The sequence below is a fragment of the Macaca fascicularis genome, chromosome 17 (assembly GCF_037993035.2).
Source record: "Macaca fascicularis isolate 582-1 chromosome 17, T2T-MFA8v1.1".
NCBI classification, from domain to species: Eukaryota; Metazoa; Chordata; class Mammalia; order Primates; family Cercopithecidae; genus Macaca; species Macaca fascicularis.
This window is the reverse complement of record NC_088391.1, coordinates 69,649,070-69,667,985: the sequence shown is the minus strand read 5'-3', so window position 1 is coordinate 69,667,985 and position 18,916 is coordinate 69,649,070. Positions and strand designations below refer to the sequence as shown.

Below are 18,916 nucleotides of genomic sequence, written 5' to 3'. Positions count from 1 at the left end.
GAGAGTGCTGCTTTACAATAAAAGAGAACTATGAAACTTAACCAAATGCACTGTGGACTTGTTGGGATACTGATTAGTAACAAACTGATTGTTGAAAGACATTTTAGAGGCAGCTGGGTAAATTTGAATATGAAGCAAGAATTAAATGAAATGATACCAAGGAATCACTGTTAATTTTGTTTAAGTATCATGGTTACTTAAGAAAACACCATTTATATTAGTCCTTTTGGGCTGCTATAACAAAATACCATAAACTGATTGGCTTATAAGCAACAGAAATTTATTTCTCACAGTTCTGGAGACTTAGTCTAAGATCAAGCTGCCAGCTGGTCTGGTGAGGCCCGCTTCCTGCTTCATAGACAGCTGTGTCCTTTTGCTGTATCCTCGCATGGCAGAAAGAACAAAGGAGCTTTCTGGGACATCTTTTTAAGGATATTAATCCCACTTATGAGGGCTTGAACCTTTTGACCTATAGGCCCCAGAACCTTACCTTTAAATATTATACCACTACCTCCTGATGGCCCTGCCTCCAAATACCATCACATTAGGGATTAGGTTTCAACATAAGAATTTATGGGGGACACAAACATTTAGTCCATGGCACCATATTTTCTTTTAGAAATGCATCCTAAAACATGGACTATAAAATACTTTAGCAAAAGACAAAGGATATACATACAAAGGAAATAAGACAAAAATCTTGATAACTGTTGAATATGCATTATGAGTAAATGGGAGTTTATTATGTTCTCCCTACTTCTGTGAATGGTTAAAATTGTTTATATTAAGGGAAAAAAATCCAGCAAAACATGGTCCCTGCTTCCAGAAAAGTCATAGTTAATGAAGGCATGACATGAAAATAAATGAAACGAATGCTAAACAGATATTAAGCCAAATAATAGAGACAGCAGTATGGGTTCAGAGAATGGCGGTTAGGTTGCAGGGATAAGGAAGGTCTTTATCAAAAAGGATTTAAGCCCAGCTTTGAAGAATGCAGATTTCATCCTTCAAAGGCATTTGAGTGAGAGAAAACAGCATGTGCTGTTAGGAATACTAAGCGGTCCCTTCAGCCCCAGTCCTTTTTCTCCAGTACTAGTAGCCACATATTGTGGTACTACTCAGTTAAGCACAGTAACTTTCTTCTCACATTTATCAGAGCAAAAGTCCATGTAATTTTTACATCTCTCTATTGTGACCACCATCACTCTACTTTTATAGCTTGGTAGCATGACTCCACTATGTCCACCATTTTCTACTCTAAGCAGAAGGGCCTGTTCTCAGTCTGAATATGTAGTGGGGAATGTGAAGCGTGTCATACCTCCACATGGTAAGAAACATCAAGAAAGGGAAGAAGCTGAAGGGAACAGTTAAGTACTGGATTTCTTGTATTCCTAAATTCCCTTGACTTTAATTACTGCTCCTAAACTGTGCCAAGCAATGTGGATATACTTATCATTGGTAGAGTTAGATGTTCCTTAGTGATTTTTTAATTTGAAGAGATGTGAAGAATTGACTTGTAAAGCATCTGAAAGTTCCATGCCCTCTCTCCATATCGCTGTTCAGTTGTGCCACTTTTTGTTTTTTTTCCTAGCCACTTGAGGCAGGGATCATGCTATGTCACCAACTGTTATGAAGATTTAGTAGAGCAGCTATTTTTGTCCTCAGCTACTAACTCACCTTAATAGTATGGGATATTAGCTGATTTGTATCAAACTTGGTTATAATTGAATTAATGGTTTTTCTTTCTATAAATATGTATGCAGGAATGTTATGTTTTCTGTCATTATGTCTTTAGTGAGATCTATGGGTTTGATAAGTGTTTCCCTGAGTGCATTTCATTTTACGGCACAGCAACCCCAAGGCTTGTCCTTATGGACAAGTCTTCACCCATGCCTCAGCTCCCTTTGGGAGAGGATAAAGGCTCTAAATACTCCGGGCAATAAGTAATATTTCCTGTTATTAATATATGAAAAGAAGTGTTCTGAAGAGGAAGGAATAGACTTCATTGATTGTGACCTGGGCTTGCTTCCTTTTTTGCTCTATTTTTATTTCTTGAGCCATCAGAAATGAAATTTAAAATCAGTTATCTTAGGGCTTTAATAATTGTCAGCCTATATGTCAGAGATTACAAAACAAAATCAAAATCTTTGACCTCACATTCTTTCTTGAACTACAGGTTCATGTTTTCATCTATCTTTTTTGTGCCTTTACCAGAGATTGTATACCTCAAATTTACCACAGAGCATGGTGGTTAAGAACTTAACTCTAGAATCAGACTTCCTGGATTCAACTTTCCCTTCTTCCATTTTGTCCCTCCTTTCCCTACCCAATTCATTTTTTACCATACTCAAAACTGTCTTTTAATAAAGTACAAATCAAATTATTTAAATCTCCTGCCTAAAACTATTCAGTGTTTTCCTAGAATAAAATCCAGACTCTTCACTGGCTAGTCTGCATCTGCCACCTCTTCTTCATCTCATTCTTAACACCTCCAGCTCATCCTACTCCAGTTCTACTAGACTTTATTTCTAAAACATGCTGTGTTTATTTCCTTTACTTAGAATATTCTCCTTGCAGATCTTTACATGACTATTTCCATCAATCCTCAGATGAAGGAAAGCCTTTTCTGATCATTCAATTTAAAGCAGCCCTTTCACTCAGCACTTTCTACTCCCTTAATAGAAGACCATAATAAAATCGTGGTTGGGTAAGACAGTAGAGCGTGGTGATTATGAGCACAAACCTTGGAGCCAGACTCCGTGTGACCGAACACTAATCTTGTCTACTTACTAGCTCTGTGATTTAGATGAAGATATTTAACCTTTCTGTATCTCAGTTTTTGTCTTTTGTGCAGTGGGGTTAATAGTACTACCTATGTTTTAAGTAATAGTAAGAGTTAAATGAAATAAAACTTAAAATACCCTTTTAACAGAGTCCATAATTAGCAATTAATATTTTAGTATTGTCTTCACAGCCATTATCACTGTCTGAAATTATCTTGTTCATTTAATTGTGTGACCTGTTTGTTTTCTGTCTCCTTCATTCTAAACTCTAAGCTCCATTTTAAACTCTCAGCTCCTTGCTGCCTATCCCCTTCATTTCCAAAGCCTCCAGTATCTGAAGATACCTGATAAATATTTTTTGAATAATTGAATTAATAAATAAATAACATTGGATAAATTTACCTTGAAGTCTTTTTTTTTTTTTTTTTAACATAAGATGAGGGTGCATTATTGTGAGGATTAAACGAAATCTATTACCTTGACATGATGTGTCATATAAAGAATGGGAAGACAAAATAATGTAAATCATTCTGTAAAGATACATGCTTGCATATGTTTATTGCAGAACCATTTACTATAGCAAAGACATGAAACCAACCCAAATGACCATCAGTGATAGACTGGATAAAGAAAATGTGGTACATGCACACCATGGAATGCTATGCAGCCATAAAAAGGAATGAGATCATATCCTTTGCAGGGACATGGGTGAAACTGGAAGCCATCATCCTCAGCAAAGTAGCACAGGAACAGAAAACTAAACATCACATGTTCTCACTCATAAGTGGAAATTGAACATTGAGAGCACATGGACACAGAGAGGGGAACAACACACACCAGGGCCTGTTGGGGGTGGGGGCTGAGGGGTGGGAATTTAGAGGATGGGTCAGTAGGTGCAGCAAACCACCATGGCACATGTATGCCTATGTAACAAACCTGCATGTTCTGCACATGTATCCTTTTTTTTTTTTTTTTAGAATAAATAAAACGACCAGAGTTGGGATTGGGGAATTTGTATATCTAAAAAATCATATCCATAATCCCCCATCCCATGCAAAAGATTATTTATCCTCTTGCTTTGTTCCTGTCCTTCTTAATGACTTTAATACTTACCTAGTTGCCTAAGATTAAAACCTCAATCTTCTGTGCTTCTCCACTCCTTCTCATATCACACCTGGTGTTTTTTAGTATGTTCTCTGTAGCCTACCTTTTTAAAATGCCTCTGTAATCCATCTTCTCATTTTCACTAGTTTAGATCCATATTATTTCTTGCCTAGCCTGTTGTAACAGCCTTTCTACTGCTTACCTTTCTTTCCTATGCTGTCACCCAGGCTGGAGTGCAGTGGCACCATCTCTGCTCACTGCAAGCTCCGCCACCATCTCTGCTCACTGCAAGCTCCGCCACCTGGGTTCATGCTATTCTCCTGCCTCAGCCTCCTGAGTAGCTAGGACTACAGGCACCTGCCACCATGTCCAGCTAATTTTTTGTATTTTTAATAGAGGTGGGGTTTCACTGTGTTAGCCAGAATGGTCTCGATCTCCTGACCTCATTATCCTCCTGCCTCGGCCTCCCAAAGTCTGGGATTGCAGGCGTGAGCCACCGTGCCCAGCCCCAATATTCTTAGTCTAGTATAAAAGGGTCTTTATTATATAACTTCGGTTTAATCTCCTTGCCTCTTCTTTATCCCCTCTCTTCTTGTGCTCTGCTCTGACTATGCTGAATTTCTCATTGGGCCCACATTCATCATATTGTATTTTCCCTGGTTCTCCACAGTAGCCTCTCTCGTTTTTATTCTTCCTGGTTAATCCCTGTCTGTCCTTTGAGATCTAGCCCAGTTGTTGCTTTATATGTGAGACCCTCCATAATTTTCCCAGAGGTAGCATTTTCCTCTTGTTCTTTTGATTACTCTTCTTCTACCCTATTGTTTTAATGATCATGTTGTATATTGATCAGTTCCATGACTGTCGTACCCAGTTAATCTGGCAGCTCCTTGGTACCAAGACATATTTTTTAAATGCACATTTGTGTATTTGTACAAAAGACGTATATATGTGTGTGTATCTTCCTTTTATGGAGTCTTACAGAAGGAAAGTGTCCTTATACTCTAATACTTGAAGCTTAAAGTACAAAGGATTTATAAGAGAACAGGAAATCAGAGATTCTGGAACTTTCTCCAAATTAGAGCATAGGATTTCCGGAAGCTTTCCTCTTTAAGTTATGCCAGAGAATCAGAGTTAGAAAGAGAAACAGAGGAGGTGATAGTAGGGGCTTGCCTGGCTAAGTCTTGAGTTTCTTGTCTGCATCTATGTACTTGAACCAGATTTTCCTTCATTTACCTGTCTCCATGCTGACTCTGAACTGTGCAGTTCCAGTTCCTAGGTCTGCTCTTTCTAAACTGTGTCTCAAGATGTGGTACTAATGCTCTAACCTTTTGCTTCCTCATCAACACCGCTGCTCTGGCTGGCTCTGCTGTTGTCCCTTCTTGACCTATTCTGGCCTTTTTTGTTTCTTACGATTCTTCTCTGACAAATGTGGTGATTCCTGGTATTTGACCCTAGCCTGATCCAATGACTGATTCTGCTATGCCCTTTGGTTTTCTCAGAAGGGGAACTTGTAGACTGTCAGGGGAGTCTGATGATACCCTGGGGCCAGACTGTGACAGCCAGTTGCACTCAGGCCCCTTGACTGCCTGAGGGACCCTTCCCTGGATATTCAGCTAATGGGGGATAGACAGGTACTGCAGTTTTCTGTCAGTTTGTCTTTATTGTATTGATAAGGTACTTGGGGAGGCGGTAGTGCATGCTAATTGACTAAGCAGTAAGGTTGTCAGAGGGATTATGAACTGTTTGAGAAGAGGAATGATCACTTCTACTTCCTTTGTTTTCCTTCTTCATAGCCCCTGAGCACACATTAGTACTCAATAACTGTCATCTGAGTAATAATTACAGGGTATCTAGATCAGTTTTTTGTTTTGTTTCATTTTCTTTCAGATCTTGTTTCATGCTGAGAGAAAATAAGAGATAATTTAGTTAAGGTGAAAAATGTATAGACAGGTAGATACTAATCCAGAGATTTTTAAATATATTTTTTATCACTCAACAGTAGTTGCACTCACAGTATTGAGATTTTGTTGTTAAGGTTATTTTATTTTGGGGAAAAATGTAAGTCCTTTATTTCTTTTAGAAATAAAAAGATATGAAATAGGATGTCTTAATGTTCTCTCCTTTCCATGACAGATTAGGATCCCTGTTAATGTCATGCAAATTTCAAGGCTGATCTTGGTTGGTTGAAGGGAGCTGGGGGAGAAAATGAGGGCATTTCTGCTTGGAATCAAAATGAGATAAATTTGTCAAATAGAATGGAATTTATTCCACAGTAAAAGGAGTAGTCTGTCCTCACAGGCAATGCAGAGAAAGTAGTACTTAGAGTTAGGCATCCTGTTTTGAGCACCTTTGCCCAGTGTGCTGCCCAGAGGGAAGGAAAGAAGCCTTGGAAATGGAGGCTAACTAGTTGCAGTTTCCAAACAGAAGGCCAGAGACCAAGTCCCAATTGCCATAGAAGCAAGTAGGATGAAACTGGCCAGCATGGAACACAGTCTAGTTCTGTATTTCTCCTTATCCACCTGCTGACCCAATAGAGGCTTATTAGAGCCCTTATTAGAGGCTTAACCACAAAAGGGACCTGTCTGTTCCTCTTCAGTTCACATATGCTGCTCAACACTCAGGTCATTTTTATTAATTTCTAAGGTATCTCAGCTAGAATTGTCACCACAGTTTTTAACTATAAATGCATAGTTGGTTTAATAAGATAAACACACAAAGAATTTCCTTTAAAATTTTGTTCTGCCGTGAGCTGTGATCATGCCATTGTACTCCAGTACTCCAGCCTGGGTGTCAGGATGAGATCCTGTCTCAAAAATAAGTGAGTAAAATAGTGTAAATATGAGCTATTAATTATTAACCCTGCTCTTCATTTGAAAACTTGCAAAGCAAACTGTACTTTGATTTTTAAATGGTACTTTTAGAAGATGGAGGGATAAGGAATTACTGCAAGGGCCTAATTCTTTGTCTTGTTCCCCTGTCTTTATCACCTTCGTCTTTAAGGGTGAAAATTCTGGCATTTTTTTATTCTTACAAATATTGGAACCTTTCTGTTTTGTGATAAAACTAAGATGCAACATAATGTAGCTTGTATTTTTTTTATTTCTCTTAATTATACCCTGAAATAAATAACCCATGTGATGTTTAGACCTTGAAATTTTGTATTTAGTTTTTCTCATTTCATATTAAAAACATCTTTTACTTGTAGTTGAAGATACCTGCTGATTGTACATGAGCTAGGCAAGTTTATCATACATACTTTCTACACATAGCACATTTAATTATTATGCTTTCAGTTCTGTTTCAAACTTAGTCTTTATATCTCTGGTTAAATATTTGGGTTGTCGTTTACCAGGGTGATCTGTCAATGCTATACTTTCATGCAAGGCCGCTTTAATAAATGATCTTTTAAAATTTCAAAATATTATTGGATTTGTGCCTAAAATATGGTGGTGGTTTGATAAATGTTTACTGAATTTGTGCATACATACTATACGTCTTCCTACAATCTTTGTATTTCCTCTGTTTTTATTAGCGAATGTATGTACCAATAAATAGCACAAGGATGCTAGTTCACTGACTCTTGTATACACATTGTGTCTAGAAAAATCTAGTCTATATTTTGATATGAAGTATAAATAGGTGCTGATACTATTTAAGAGGGGACTTTATGCTCCAGTATTTAATATGGTTTCAAACATGGTGTATGGGGTTAGAAAGACTTGGATTCAAATCCTATTCCTGCCACTAAGCCCCTTTTAAGCTTCTCATTTCTCATTTTTAAAATAAGAATAATGGATCTTGCTTCATAAAGTTGATGCGAGGATTAAATGAGATAATATATATCAACCATATAGCACTCTGCTTGATACCAAGTAAACACTTAATGACTATGGCAGCTGCTCTTCTTTTTGTCATCATCATTGTCAGTAGTAGTCAGTTATACAAGTTAAAGATATATTTGTTACACTTACTTTTGGTAAATTCCAGCCAAAAGTTCACTTTCCTTTTTTTTTTTTTTAAAGTTCTCTTTCAGTATATCTCATTTAACATTTTTGTGGAACTAACACGTGTGACTAGGATTGGCCATAGATAGTACTTTTATGATTAACAAATTTCTAGGAATGTAGCAGTTTTGTAACTGAGAGCTTCTTTTTAAAAAGAGAAAACTCTCTTGAGGAAACATTGGCAAATTATACAGCTCAGCAACAATATAAATGTGTGGGTTGCTTCCCAAAGCTTCCCTAGTAGTTTAAAGACAGAATGTTTCCCCTCTATCCTCCCAACACATATATAAGGGTGGGTAATGCACAAATGATCCATTGGAAGCAGGTGAGAGAAAACGGATGCCAGAGGCTTTGAACCTTTTCCCCCACCACCTAATACAGTTTTGATATTCCTACAGCTCTGGTCCTCCCTGTCTACTTTTCCTAAAATGTGCCCCACCCACCCTGCACACATGTACACGAGATAGATACCACTACCAGGACCCTTTCATTTTTCTTCCCACTTCTGTCAAAACTCAGATTTCTACAGAGCTCCTATTAAGGCTACTCACTTATTAAGTGTAATCAAAAAGAGGAGTTAGGAAACTCAGAGAATCTGAAACTGGTAGGTTGTGCATTGGGAGATATAATTAAGAAAGGAAAGGGCAAATGGAAAGCTCTTCTCTCTGAAACCTTACCTCTCTGTGTTTAAAATAAAAAAGATACTTTCCTAATATTTCTGAAATTCAGGAAATGAGAAGCTACTACGGCCATGTAGACAGGCAAGTCCACAATAAAATCCACTCTATGAATGGATCATTCTGTCTCAGATTAAGTGGCAGTTCTTTAAAGAAAAATATTTGAGACTCACATAAATTTATTTGCTTTTCTCCCATATCAACTGTTACTTTATGATGCCCACTTGCCCCTTTCATTTCCCAGGCTCAAGCGATCCTCCAGCTTTAGGCTTGTGAGTAGTTGGGACTACAGGCACATGCTTCTGTGCCTAATATTTTTTTTTGTAGAGACATGATCTCATTATGTCACCCAGGCTGGTCTTGAACTCCTGAGCTCAAGCCATCCTCCTGCCTCACCACCCAAAGCATTGGGATTATAGACATGAGCCATGGACCAAAGCAATCTTAGTAATTAATGGGAAAAATCGCAGTTGTTTGATGACGTTTAGAAACTTTCGTCAAAACAATTAACTCTTATTGTCAATTATATATGTATATGGATGGGCAAAAACAGTAAAACTAATATTTAGTACATTAATATTTATGCAGTAAAATTTGAAACATGAGAAATATTGAGAATTAGTGAGTTTTTTTGTGAAAAACTTCTGGAGAATAATTTGAATAGTGCTTCCCTTCTCATATAATTTATGATATTAAGCTAGCATCATTTCTGATACCTTGATGAATTTTCACACTCCTAAGTTTGCATCAGCTTCTAGCATTTTATCCTGTGCTGTCAATGTCGTGAAAGAGCTCCACATTGCTTTAGTGTGAAGTGTTTTGTCAGCCTGTCACTTTCTCTAGACATCTTCATCCTTTTCACCGCAACTTTTCTCATCCGTGTCAATAAGTTTGCCTCTCCAAAGTGCTTCTGGCATATCTAGAATTTCCTGAATGAACTGACATTGTTGTAATATTCTCACAGTCAGTGATTTCTTCCATAACTACATTTACATTTGATTGCAGTTTCACTTCCAGTGTTATCATTGTTTATTTCTGTTATACCTTCATCTTTGTTGACCTGTTCTGTCTTTTTATTAACTGTTTTTGTAAAACGTCATGTGGGTTTTTTACTGGGAGACAAGGAGGCAGCCCAGTTGCACACTTTGCTATCTGTATGTTAACTGAAAAACAGGTAGATGCACAGTGACTCATCACTGACTGACCTTGAAAGAAGTGACTTGATGGGTCACTGATCATGAAGCACGTCTATTATTTATGTAGTGTTTTGTGAACTGAAAAGCTAGAAGTGAAGGTTTTACTTCATGCAGTTACTCATTAATATTGTGTGGTAACTGAAATTTGAATCACGTTGTTGGGTGACTGGTAAATTAAACCATGGTAACTGAAATTTGTACATATTGAAACCATATAAAGCAAGGATATCAACACTGAAAACCTGTCAGGCCAGACCACAAAAGCTGGTCCAGGTCCAAAGATAGCTTTCACTTTCTTTCATTACCTCAGCTACCAAGTAAGGAAAACATATAAAGTCAAAGTTTGATGAGGCAAGTAGACTGACTTCCCCAGTGTCCCCTACCTTGTTCCTCTTCAAGAAGGCATTTCTGAATTTTGGCAGTCTTGGCCACCCACTGGGCTTGCTGCATTTACCCATTTTTTTGGAATTGTCATTGAGAACCAGAAAGGCAAAGTGAATTGCTCAAGGATAGTAGCATAGCACTAGAGCTGATTAGTTTCTTGGTACTCAGGTGTGGTATTCTTTTACCACATTTGTTTTCTTCAAACACGTCCTGTTTTTCTGTTTGATAGACTATGAGAAAATATGGTCTTAGGAACTTTTTGTTGTTAGAGATGCTCTTTAGTTTAGTTATACTACCTCAAAGTTCATACCAATAGGACTTCCATTTCTCTTCTACTAGGGACAGAAATGATCTTGTATCTCTTTAGCTATTTGGACAAGGGGAACTCTCATCCTTTTGTCTCATCCAGAATGTATGTATCAGTTAATATTGCAAGCTGAAAAATCCTTTAAGCTTCTTCTGTTAGATTCTGGCAGAATACACTTCTGATATCAGTTGTAGCTCCTGAACTGCTGTACAGTGTTTTTTTCTGGCATAATGAAGCCTTTGGCCATCACTGCTACTTTGAAAATCAAAGCCTTTTGGTCTCTAATGGAATGTTTATAAAAATACACCATTTTGAAATTTGCTGAAGAAAAGGAGGAAGTATGGCAAATGATATTAGAAATCCCTCCGGCTTGCCTTGGCATAGCTTCATTTAGTGTTATGTACTTGAAATATCTAGAATTAGTGTGAATACAAAAATATTAAAACCCAAAGATAAATAAGCTCATATCCTCCTTGTCTTCTATGGAAGTATAGCATCAGATACTTATCCCTAATTGTTATTTCTCTATAATAAGGTAAATTGCCCCTTGCCACATTTAATATAGTTACCTTGGATAAGCTGAAAATCTCCTGACACATGTTAAAAGTTTCATCTATTTGCAGTCTTACTAAGGTGAAGGTTTTTGGGATAGAGCAGTATAGAATGCCAAGCCTGTAGCAAAGAAAGCTCTACTGTATATATGTCAGTCTCTGTTGCTTTCCTAGGTGTCAGAGAAATAAAGTCAACAGTCAAATGTGGTAAACTAGACATGTTTAGTTTAGTAATACAGTGACTGTCATAATACTTAACATGTAAAAGAAGGCCAAGGACCTCTAACTTATCCTGTGGTGTCAACCCTGTCTCAGTGTAAGGCACTAGTGTATCTTAAAGTAAGAGAATGACTTTTATTCAGGAAATACACAACAACAAGGAATTATTCTAGGAATCTGGCAGTGAATATAATAAGACAGTCAAACTACCTGCTCTCCTTGAGCTTCTATTCTAACGTGGGAGAACGAAAGCAAATAAATTACATGAATTGATTAATTGATCAGTTGCATGGCTTTTAATATACATATCTGTCAGTCTGCCCACCAGCACAGGTCCCTTATTAGCATGGGAGAAGGGCCTGATCACTGAAAGTATTATAGATTTATAGAGTATTGAAATGAAACTTAGGGAAATTAGGGGCAGTGGCCTTTTAGAAAACAGCCTAACTCCATCAGTGACTTCTGCTTGCTTGTCCCTCTCATATGTGATCTGCTACTGGCCTTTATTATTTCTCTCTGAAATAACACAAAAATTATGTTTAGGGCTCTCATTGACTTCAACTCCAAACCATATGTTACATCTTTTAAAAACATAATTTCTAACAAAAAAAAAAAAAAAAGAGGCAAGTACAGTATCTTAAGATGATACTATATTTGAAATTCCAAGCTAAAACCCTGAAACAAGAAGCTGGTAATATTTTGGGAAGCATTCTTTATTTTTGACTGGTCTTTCTGTGTGTAGGCCTCTGAATTCCCAAAGATATCCTTTGGTTGCAACTGACTTACTATTTAGTGGCATTATTTGATTTTTAAGTCATTTGATTTTTTTATCTGAGGAGATAACTTTATTATAAAAAAATTTTACTTGAAAAAATGTATCTTGGTAAGCAAATGTAAGGCTGTCACTTTTGCTTATTTGCATTAAATAAGCATGCTACACAGTTTTTCCATTTCAAAACATGGGTTATTTGATTATGCCAGAGTAGCTACAATCAGGAACTCACAAACGTTTGTACTTAATGTACTGAAAGGTCTTTGCTCACTTTTTAAAAGTTCTCTTACAGAACTGCAACTCTGTGAAGTACTATATTTATAAGCCAAAATTTTTAACAAAGAAGAAAAATTCCCATCATTCATTTAACCAAATACAGTAGTAAATTTTGTCTTTAAAATGGGAAGGCTTGTTATCATAGTTGCTTTTGTTTTTGTTATACCTGTGGTTTTTGCTGTTTTTTTAGAAGTTGAAGGGAGTGTGCTCTCTCTGGGGGTTCAGTTAATTGCAGTTGAGTAGATCAATATTCAGCAATCATGTCTTTTAAAGCCCTTTCTGATCTTGAGATTTTATGATTCTATATTTACCTTTGCCTCTGCTTTTTCCTTCAGTGATAAGAGTGCAGGGATAATGTAGGGGTTGAGATGGGGAGTGAATTGGGCTAGTGGTTTAGGAGGTGATGGGCATTAAGTAGGAGTTGAAAACATGTTGTGGTTGATTCTAAGAGGGGCAATTGCTATTGGTGTCTGCTTTTTTGGTAGTTTTTTTTTTTTAATACTAAATACATGTTCTTAATTGTAATTATTTTTTTAATTAGGGGAAAAAAGGAAGAAAAAGATAAACCCAAAGATAAAAATAATTTTTGAAAGTCACCTTCTCATAGCTTCCTCCAAACAGACAATCCCTTAATTCTTAGAAATGGGCCAATATATAAATCATCAAAAAGATGATTGAGAATAGGTTTTGGAAAAGAACTCTGGAGGAGATAAGGTATTTTTCATGGGATTAGAACGTAAGGCTTATGTTATTTACTGGCTCATAAGAAGTTTCCTGAAAGATAGAATTTTTTTTGGTGATAAGATTGCATTTAAGGTAGATATTTTATGTCCCATGGAGCTAGACAGTCTTTTTTATCTCTGGGTTCCCAGCCCCAAATATACCACCTAACCTATACTAGGTACTCAAAAATTGTTTCTTGAGCTTAACCCAGTACTCATTCTTGATGGAAATAAAAGCAAGATAATCCCGAGTAAAAGGAGTAGATGTTTTTATGAATAAAGGAATTCTTTTTCAGTCACTCTCCAAAATGTTCTCTTTCAGAAAGTGTACATTTTTTTTTTTTTTTTTTTTTTTTTTTGCCTAGTATATTGGAATCACAAGCACTGACTTCGTATTTCAAAGTTGAAAGAAATGAGATTGATGTCCCACACAGTTGTAAAATGCCAAAAATAAGTAGTGCTGCCATGAATTAAAGGCCAGTGCTCTGAAAAGCTTCAGATCAAGGGTGGCTGTAATTGAAAGGGCCCAAATAAGTATTTAAAACCACCTCTCCTGGGAATGCTAAGATTTCTGAATATCAAATTGGCATTTTATGTTTGACAAGGTGACATTGTATAAGAAATGTGTTGTAAAACACAGCTGTATGATAGGAAAATGATTGAATGTAAATATTTCAAGATGCAGACCACTGTTCAAATGTTATCATAAATCTTTGCCATTGTTTTAGGGGATAACTCTTCATGCATATATGAGCTGAATTGATAGAGCCAGCTCTTCGAGAGGAAATCATCAGCACGTTTCTGCCTCTCTGCTACCACTAGTCTGATTCAACCACAAAAATATCTTATTAGGTTTTGCTATTATTATCATATGTTTATTATTATGTAAGTGGGGAAAGTTTTTTTTGCAAATATACATCTGGCATTTGCCCTACTCATTGAGTGATCTGAAATGTCACTGTTAGATGAAATTAGAATAGCCTGGGACAGTTTGCACTCTCAAACCTTGAAAAGAAAAAAGCTTGAGTTATAAGATTAACTATCTTTCCATTCTTTGTAGGTTTGGAAGGTTTGCAGTTGCTGCTCTTCAGTCCAAAGTAGAACAGTATGAGCGTGAAACCAATCGCCTCAAGAAAGCCCTGGAACGAAGTGATAAGTATATAGAGGAACTAGAATCTCAAGTTGCACAGCTAAAAAATTCAAGTGAAGAGAAGGAAGCTATGAATTCCATTTGCCGGAGAGCACCTTCTGCAGATGGCAAAGGGAGCAAAGGCAGTGAGGAGGATGTGGCATCAAAGAATCAAGGCGATAGTGCCAGAAAGCAGCCTGGCTCATCCACCACCAGTTCTTCTCACCTAGCAAAGCCTTCCAGCAGCAGACTGTGTGACACCAGTTCTGCAAGGCAGGAAAGTACCAGCAAAGCAGAAATTAACTGTTCTAAGAACAAAGACCTATATCAAAAACAGGTAGAAATAATGTTAGATGTGACAGATACAAGTATGGATACTTATTTGGAAAGAGAATGGGGAAATAAACCAAGTGACTGTGTGCCCTACAAAGATGAAGAACTTTATGATCTTCCAGCTCCTTGTACTCCTTTGTCCCTTAGTTGCCTTCAGCTCAGTACTCCAGAAAATAGAGAGAGCTCTGTGGTCCAAGCAGGAGGTTCCAAAAAGCACTCAAACCATCTCAGAAAATTGGTGTTTGATGATTTTTGTGATTCTTCAAATGTTTCTAATAAAGATTCTTCAGAAGATGATATAAGTAGAAGTGAAAATGAAAAGAAATCAGAATGTTTTTCTTCCCCAAAGACAGGATTTTGGGAATGTTGTTCCACAAGCTATGCCCAAAACTTAGATTTTGAAAGTTCAGAGGGGACCACGATAGCAAATTCTGTTGGCGAAATAGCTTCAAAATTGAGTGAGAAATCAGGCTCATGTGTATCCAAGAGGTTGAATTCTATTCGTTCTTTTGAAATGAACCGGACAAGAACATCCAGTGAAGCATCGATGGATGCTGCTTACCTTGACAAAATCTCTGAGTTGGATTCTATGATGTCAGAGTCAGACAACAGCAAGAGCCCTTGTAATAACGGTTTTAAGTCACTGGATTTGGATGGGTTATCAAAGTCATCTCAAGGCAGTGAATTTCTTGAGGAACCTGACAAGTTGGAAGAAAAAACTAAGCTAAACCTTTCCAAAGGTTCTCTAACTAATGATCAGTTAGAAAATGGAAATGAATGGAAACCCACTTCTTTTTTTCTCCTCTCTCCATCTGACCAAGAAATGAATGAAGATTTTTCACTCCATTCCAGTTCTTGTCCAGTAACTGATGAAATCAAACCCCCAAGCTGCTTGTTTCAGACAGAGTTTTCCCAGGGCATTTTGTTAAGCAGTTCACATCGACTATTTGAAGATCAAAGGTTTGGGTCATCTTTGTTTAAGATGTCCTCAGAGATGCACAGTCTTCATAACCACCTTCAGTCTCCTTGGTCTACTTCCTTTGTGCCTGAAAAGAGGAATAAAAATGTCAATCAATCAACAAAAAGAAAAATCCAGAGCAGCCTTTCCAATGCCAGCCCATCGAAAGCAACTAAAAGTTGACTCATTAGAAAGGTGTCATTTGTAGTTTTGTCCTGAGAGAAATAGAAAAGTTGTTAAAGTTACCTTTTTTCCTCAGAAAAGTTCGATACAAATTGGAATTGATCATCTTTAGTCAAGTATCAAGTCAGGATGGTGGATTAACCTGTACCCAGAATGCTTTTTGTTCATCTTGAAAAGATTTTGGTCTTTTCATTTTTATTTGGGGGTCTTTGTGACCAGAGAAGTTAGGGAGGAGGTCTTTGTGTTTGGGGGTTGGGTTTTTTTGTTTTGTTTTGTTTTGTTTTGTTTTACTGAATTTGATATGTGTTTCGGTTGGGTGTACATTGTTTTTTAAAAAATGTTATTTAACTGTCAGATACAGTGGCCTGTTGATAAGCCCCACTTGTCTTCAGAACTTGGATTTCTTAAATAAAACTTTTAGTGTTGTCTATACACTGCTCAGTAAGACACTTGAGTTTCAAGTTTTTCCTAGGGTGGAAATTATTTTACATGTCCCTTTTTATTTATGTTCAGTGATGGCCTAATTTTTCTGCAGGGCCGTGATGGAGAAATAGCACTCTAACCTTAGTCCAATATTGATTTACTTTTTTTTTTTTTTTAGGTTTTATGCATATGTTTGCATTTTTTAGCATTGTGTTTTGTCCAGTTTTGTGAAAATGTTCTGCTAGTATGAAAGAATACATTTTCTATATGAAAACATTTGTTTTATGTTAGGTAGCTTATATTTTCTCATCTTTGTGTGTGTATGTGTGTGTGTATATGTGTGTAAAATCAGAAATTTAGCATATTATGGAAAGAAGGCATGGAGCACTTGGGCTTAGAGGAATCTAAAACATCATAGCTTCATTGTTCCAGATGTACAGGTTTGAAAGAACTCATCGCCAAGTTCTTGATCCCCTTACATTCCAGGGGAGTTTTCTTTTGAGTAATATGTTTCTTGTTTGCATGTTACTGTTCTTTGTGGCAACTATGCATGGTAGCATTTTTGCTTGCTGTGTTTTCCATACTTAAAGAGGTTTCAGTTGACTGATAGAATATCTTTTATGTAGGACAAAACTTTTCTGTGAAGAGTGTTGAGGGGGTGAGGATAGGTAAGAGGTAAGCACAATTTTTAATTTAGGCTCTGAAAAAAGTGTATTGTTCTAAACATATTTGGTATGCCTATATAGGCCTTTAAAAATGGGTTTGTATGCTGTTTAATGTGCACTGAACATTTTACATTAATATTATACTGTTTTACATTAATACTGCATGCTTTTCTATGTGAATTGAATAAAGAATGTCATAAGCACTGTATTCCTTGATGTTGATGATGATTCTTTGTCTCATATATTGAATTAGCTTATAAAGACTGGGAAAAACTACTTTTTTTTTTTTTTTTTTTTTTTAAAGACAGAATCTCACTCTTGTCGCCTAGGCTGGAGTGCAGTGGCACGATCTCTGCTCAGTGCAACCTCCACCTCTCAGGTTCAGGCAGTTCTCCTGCCTCAGCATCCTGAGTAGCTGGGATTACAGGCACCTGCCACTACACCCAGCTAATTTTTGTACTTTTAGTAGAGAAAGGGTTTCGTCATGTTGGCCAGGTTGGTCTTGGACTCCTGATCTCAGGTGATTCGCCTTCCTCGGCCTCCCAGAGTGATGGGATTACAAAAAAACTACCATGTCTTAATTGATTTTATAATATGTTGACAAGCTATGGTCCATGGACCAAATCTGGCCTGTGGCTATTTCCCAGGCTGGAGTGCAGTGGTGCAGTTATGGCCCACTGCAGCCTTGGATGGACTGGGCTCAAGCCTTCCTCCCCACTCACTCTCCCAGATCTGGGACTACAGGGACACACCATGTCAGGCTGATGTTTTTAGTTTTTGCAGAGACAACGTCTCACTATGTCGCCCAGCCTGGTCCTGAATTTCCAGGCCCAAGTGATCTTCCTGCCTCAGCCTCCAAAAGTGCTGAGCCACCACACCTGGTCAATCATAAAATTGAATTTTATGCATTTTAATATTTTATAAAAATCTCCCTTGAAAGGCCTGTGAGCAAAAAATGGAATTTACAGTTTTCGATGGTTTTTAAAAATCCATAGATTATTGCATAACACAGGAAAATTATATCAAAGTCACATTTCATTGTTTCTAAATAAAGTTACTGGAACACAGTTACACTCATTTGTTTACATATTACCTACAACATCTAAAATATTTACTATATGGTCTTTTACAGACAAACTTGCTGACCCTTGTTACAATAGACTGATGATTCAATGAAACCATAAAAGTGACAATTCACATTTGTAATTTGAAGAATCATGCCCTCCACTTATAGAAGTAATAGCCAAAGGCTGGCATGGTGGCTCATGCCTATAATCCAAGCACTTTGAGAGACGGAGGTGGGTGGATCACCTGAGGCCGGAAGTTCGAGACCAGCCTGACCAACATGGAGAAACCCCATCTCTACTAAAAATACAAAATTAGCGAAGCGTGGTGGCACATGACTGGAATCCTGGTTACTCAAGAGGCTGAGGCAAGAGAATCGCTTAAACCCAGGAGGTGGAGGTTGCGGTGAGCCAAGATCACGCTATTGCACTCCAGCCTGGGCAACAAGAGGGAAACTCTGTCTCAAAAAAAAAAAAAAGCTAATTTAAAGCAGAATTTTTTTTTATGTTACGTATTTTCCAATCATTTTTCTGATATGTTTAATGGATACATTCAGAGCTATTGGCACTTTAAATGTCTTCGATAATATGACTACATATTAGAAACTCACATGTAGCAATTAAAATTCTTCTGTCACAGGTTAAATTTAGGGGTGGTATGATCTAAATCTACGTTCCTCCAAATTCATATGTTGTAACACCCAAGATAATAGTACTGAGGTGGGGCTTTTGGTAGATGATTAGTTCATGAGGGCTTTGCTTTCACTGAATGGGATTAGTGCCCTTAATAAAAAAAAAAAGGCCTGGTGCCAGGTGCCGTGACACAACGCCTGTAATCCCAGCATTTGGGGAGGCCGAGGCGGGCAGATCACGAGGTCAGGAGATCAAGACCATCCTGGCTAACACAGTGAAACGCCGTGTCTACTAAAAATACAAAAAATTAGACAAGCATGGTGGCGTACACCTGTAATCCCAGCTACTCGGGAGGCTGAGGCAGAAGAATTGCTCGAACCCAGGAGGTGGAGGTTGCGGTGAGCCGAGATCGTGCTGCTGCACTCCAGCCTGGGTGACAGAGAGAGGTCGCAAAAAAAAAAAAAAAAAAAAAAAAAAGTCTGGAGTAGTTTCCCTGCTTCTTCCGCCATGTGGAAGGACACAGCTAGAAGGTA

The 18,916-nt window shown here is 37.4% G+C and overlaps 1 protein-coding gene across 3 annotated transcripts in view; it reads left to right on the top strand.

Annotated features, from left to right (window-relative positions):
* Positions 1–16,894, top strand: part of OBI1 (ORC ubiquitin ligase 1) — a 42,834-nt gene extending 25,940 nt beyond the window's left edge. For all 3 annotated transcript variants that reach the window (XM_005586057.4, XM_074021612.1, XM_074021613.1), the window contains one exon: positions 14,056–16,894. In XM_005586057.4, coding sequence (XP_005586114.3) covers positions 14,056–15,598 — 1,543 coding nt within the window. In that variant the 3' untranslated portion in view covers positions 15,599–16,894. The remainder of the gene's footprint in view (positions 1–14,055) is intronic.
* Positions 16,895–18,916: the final 2,022 nt, after the last annotated feature.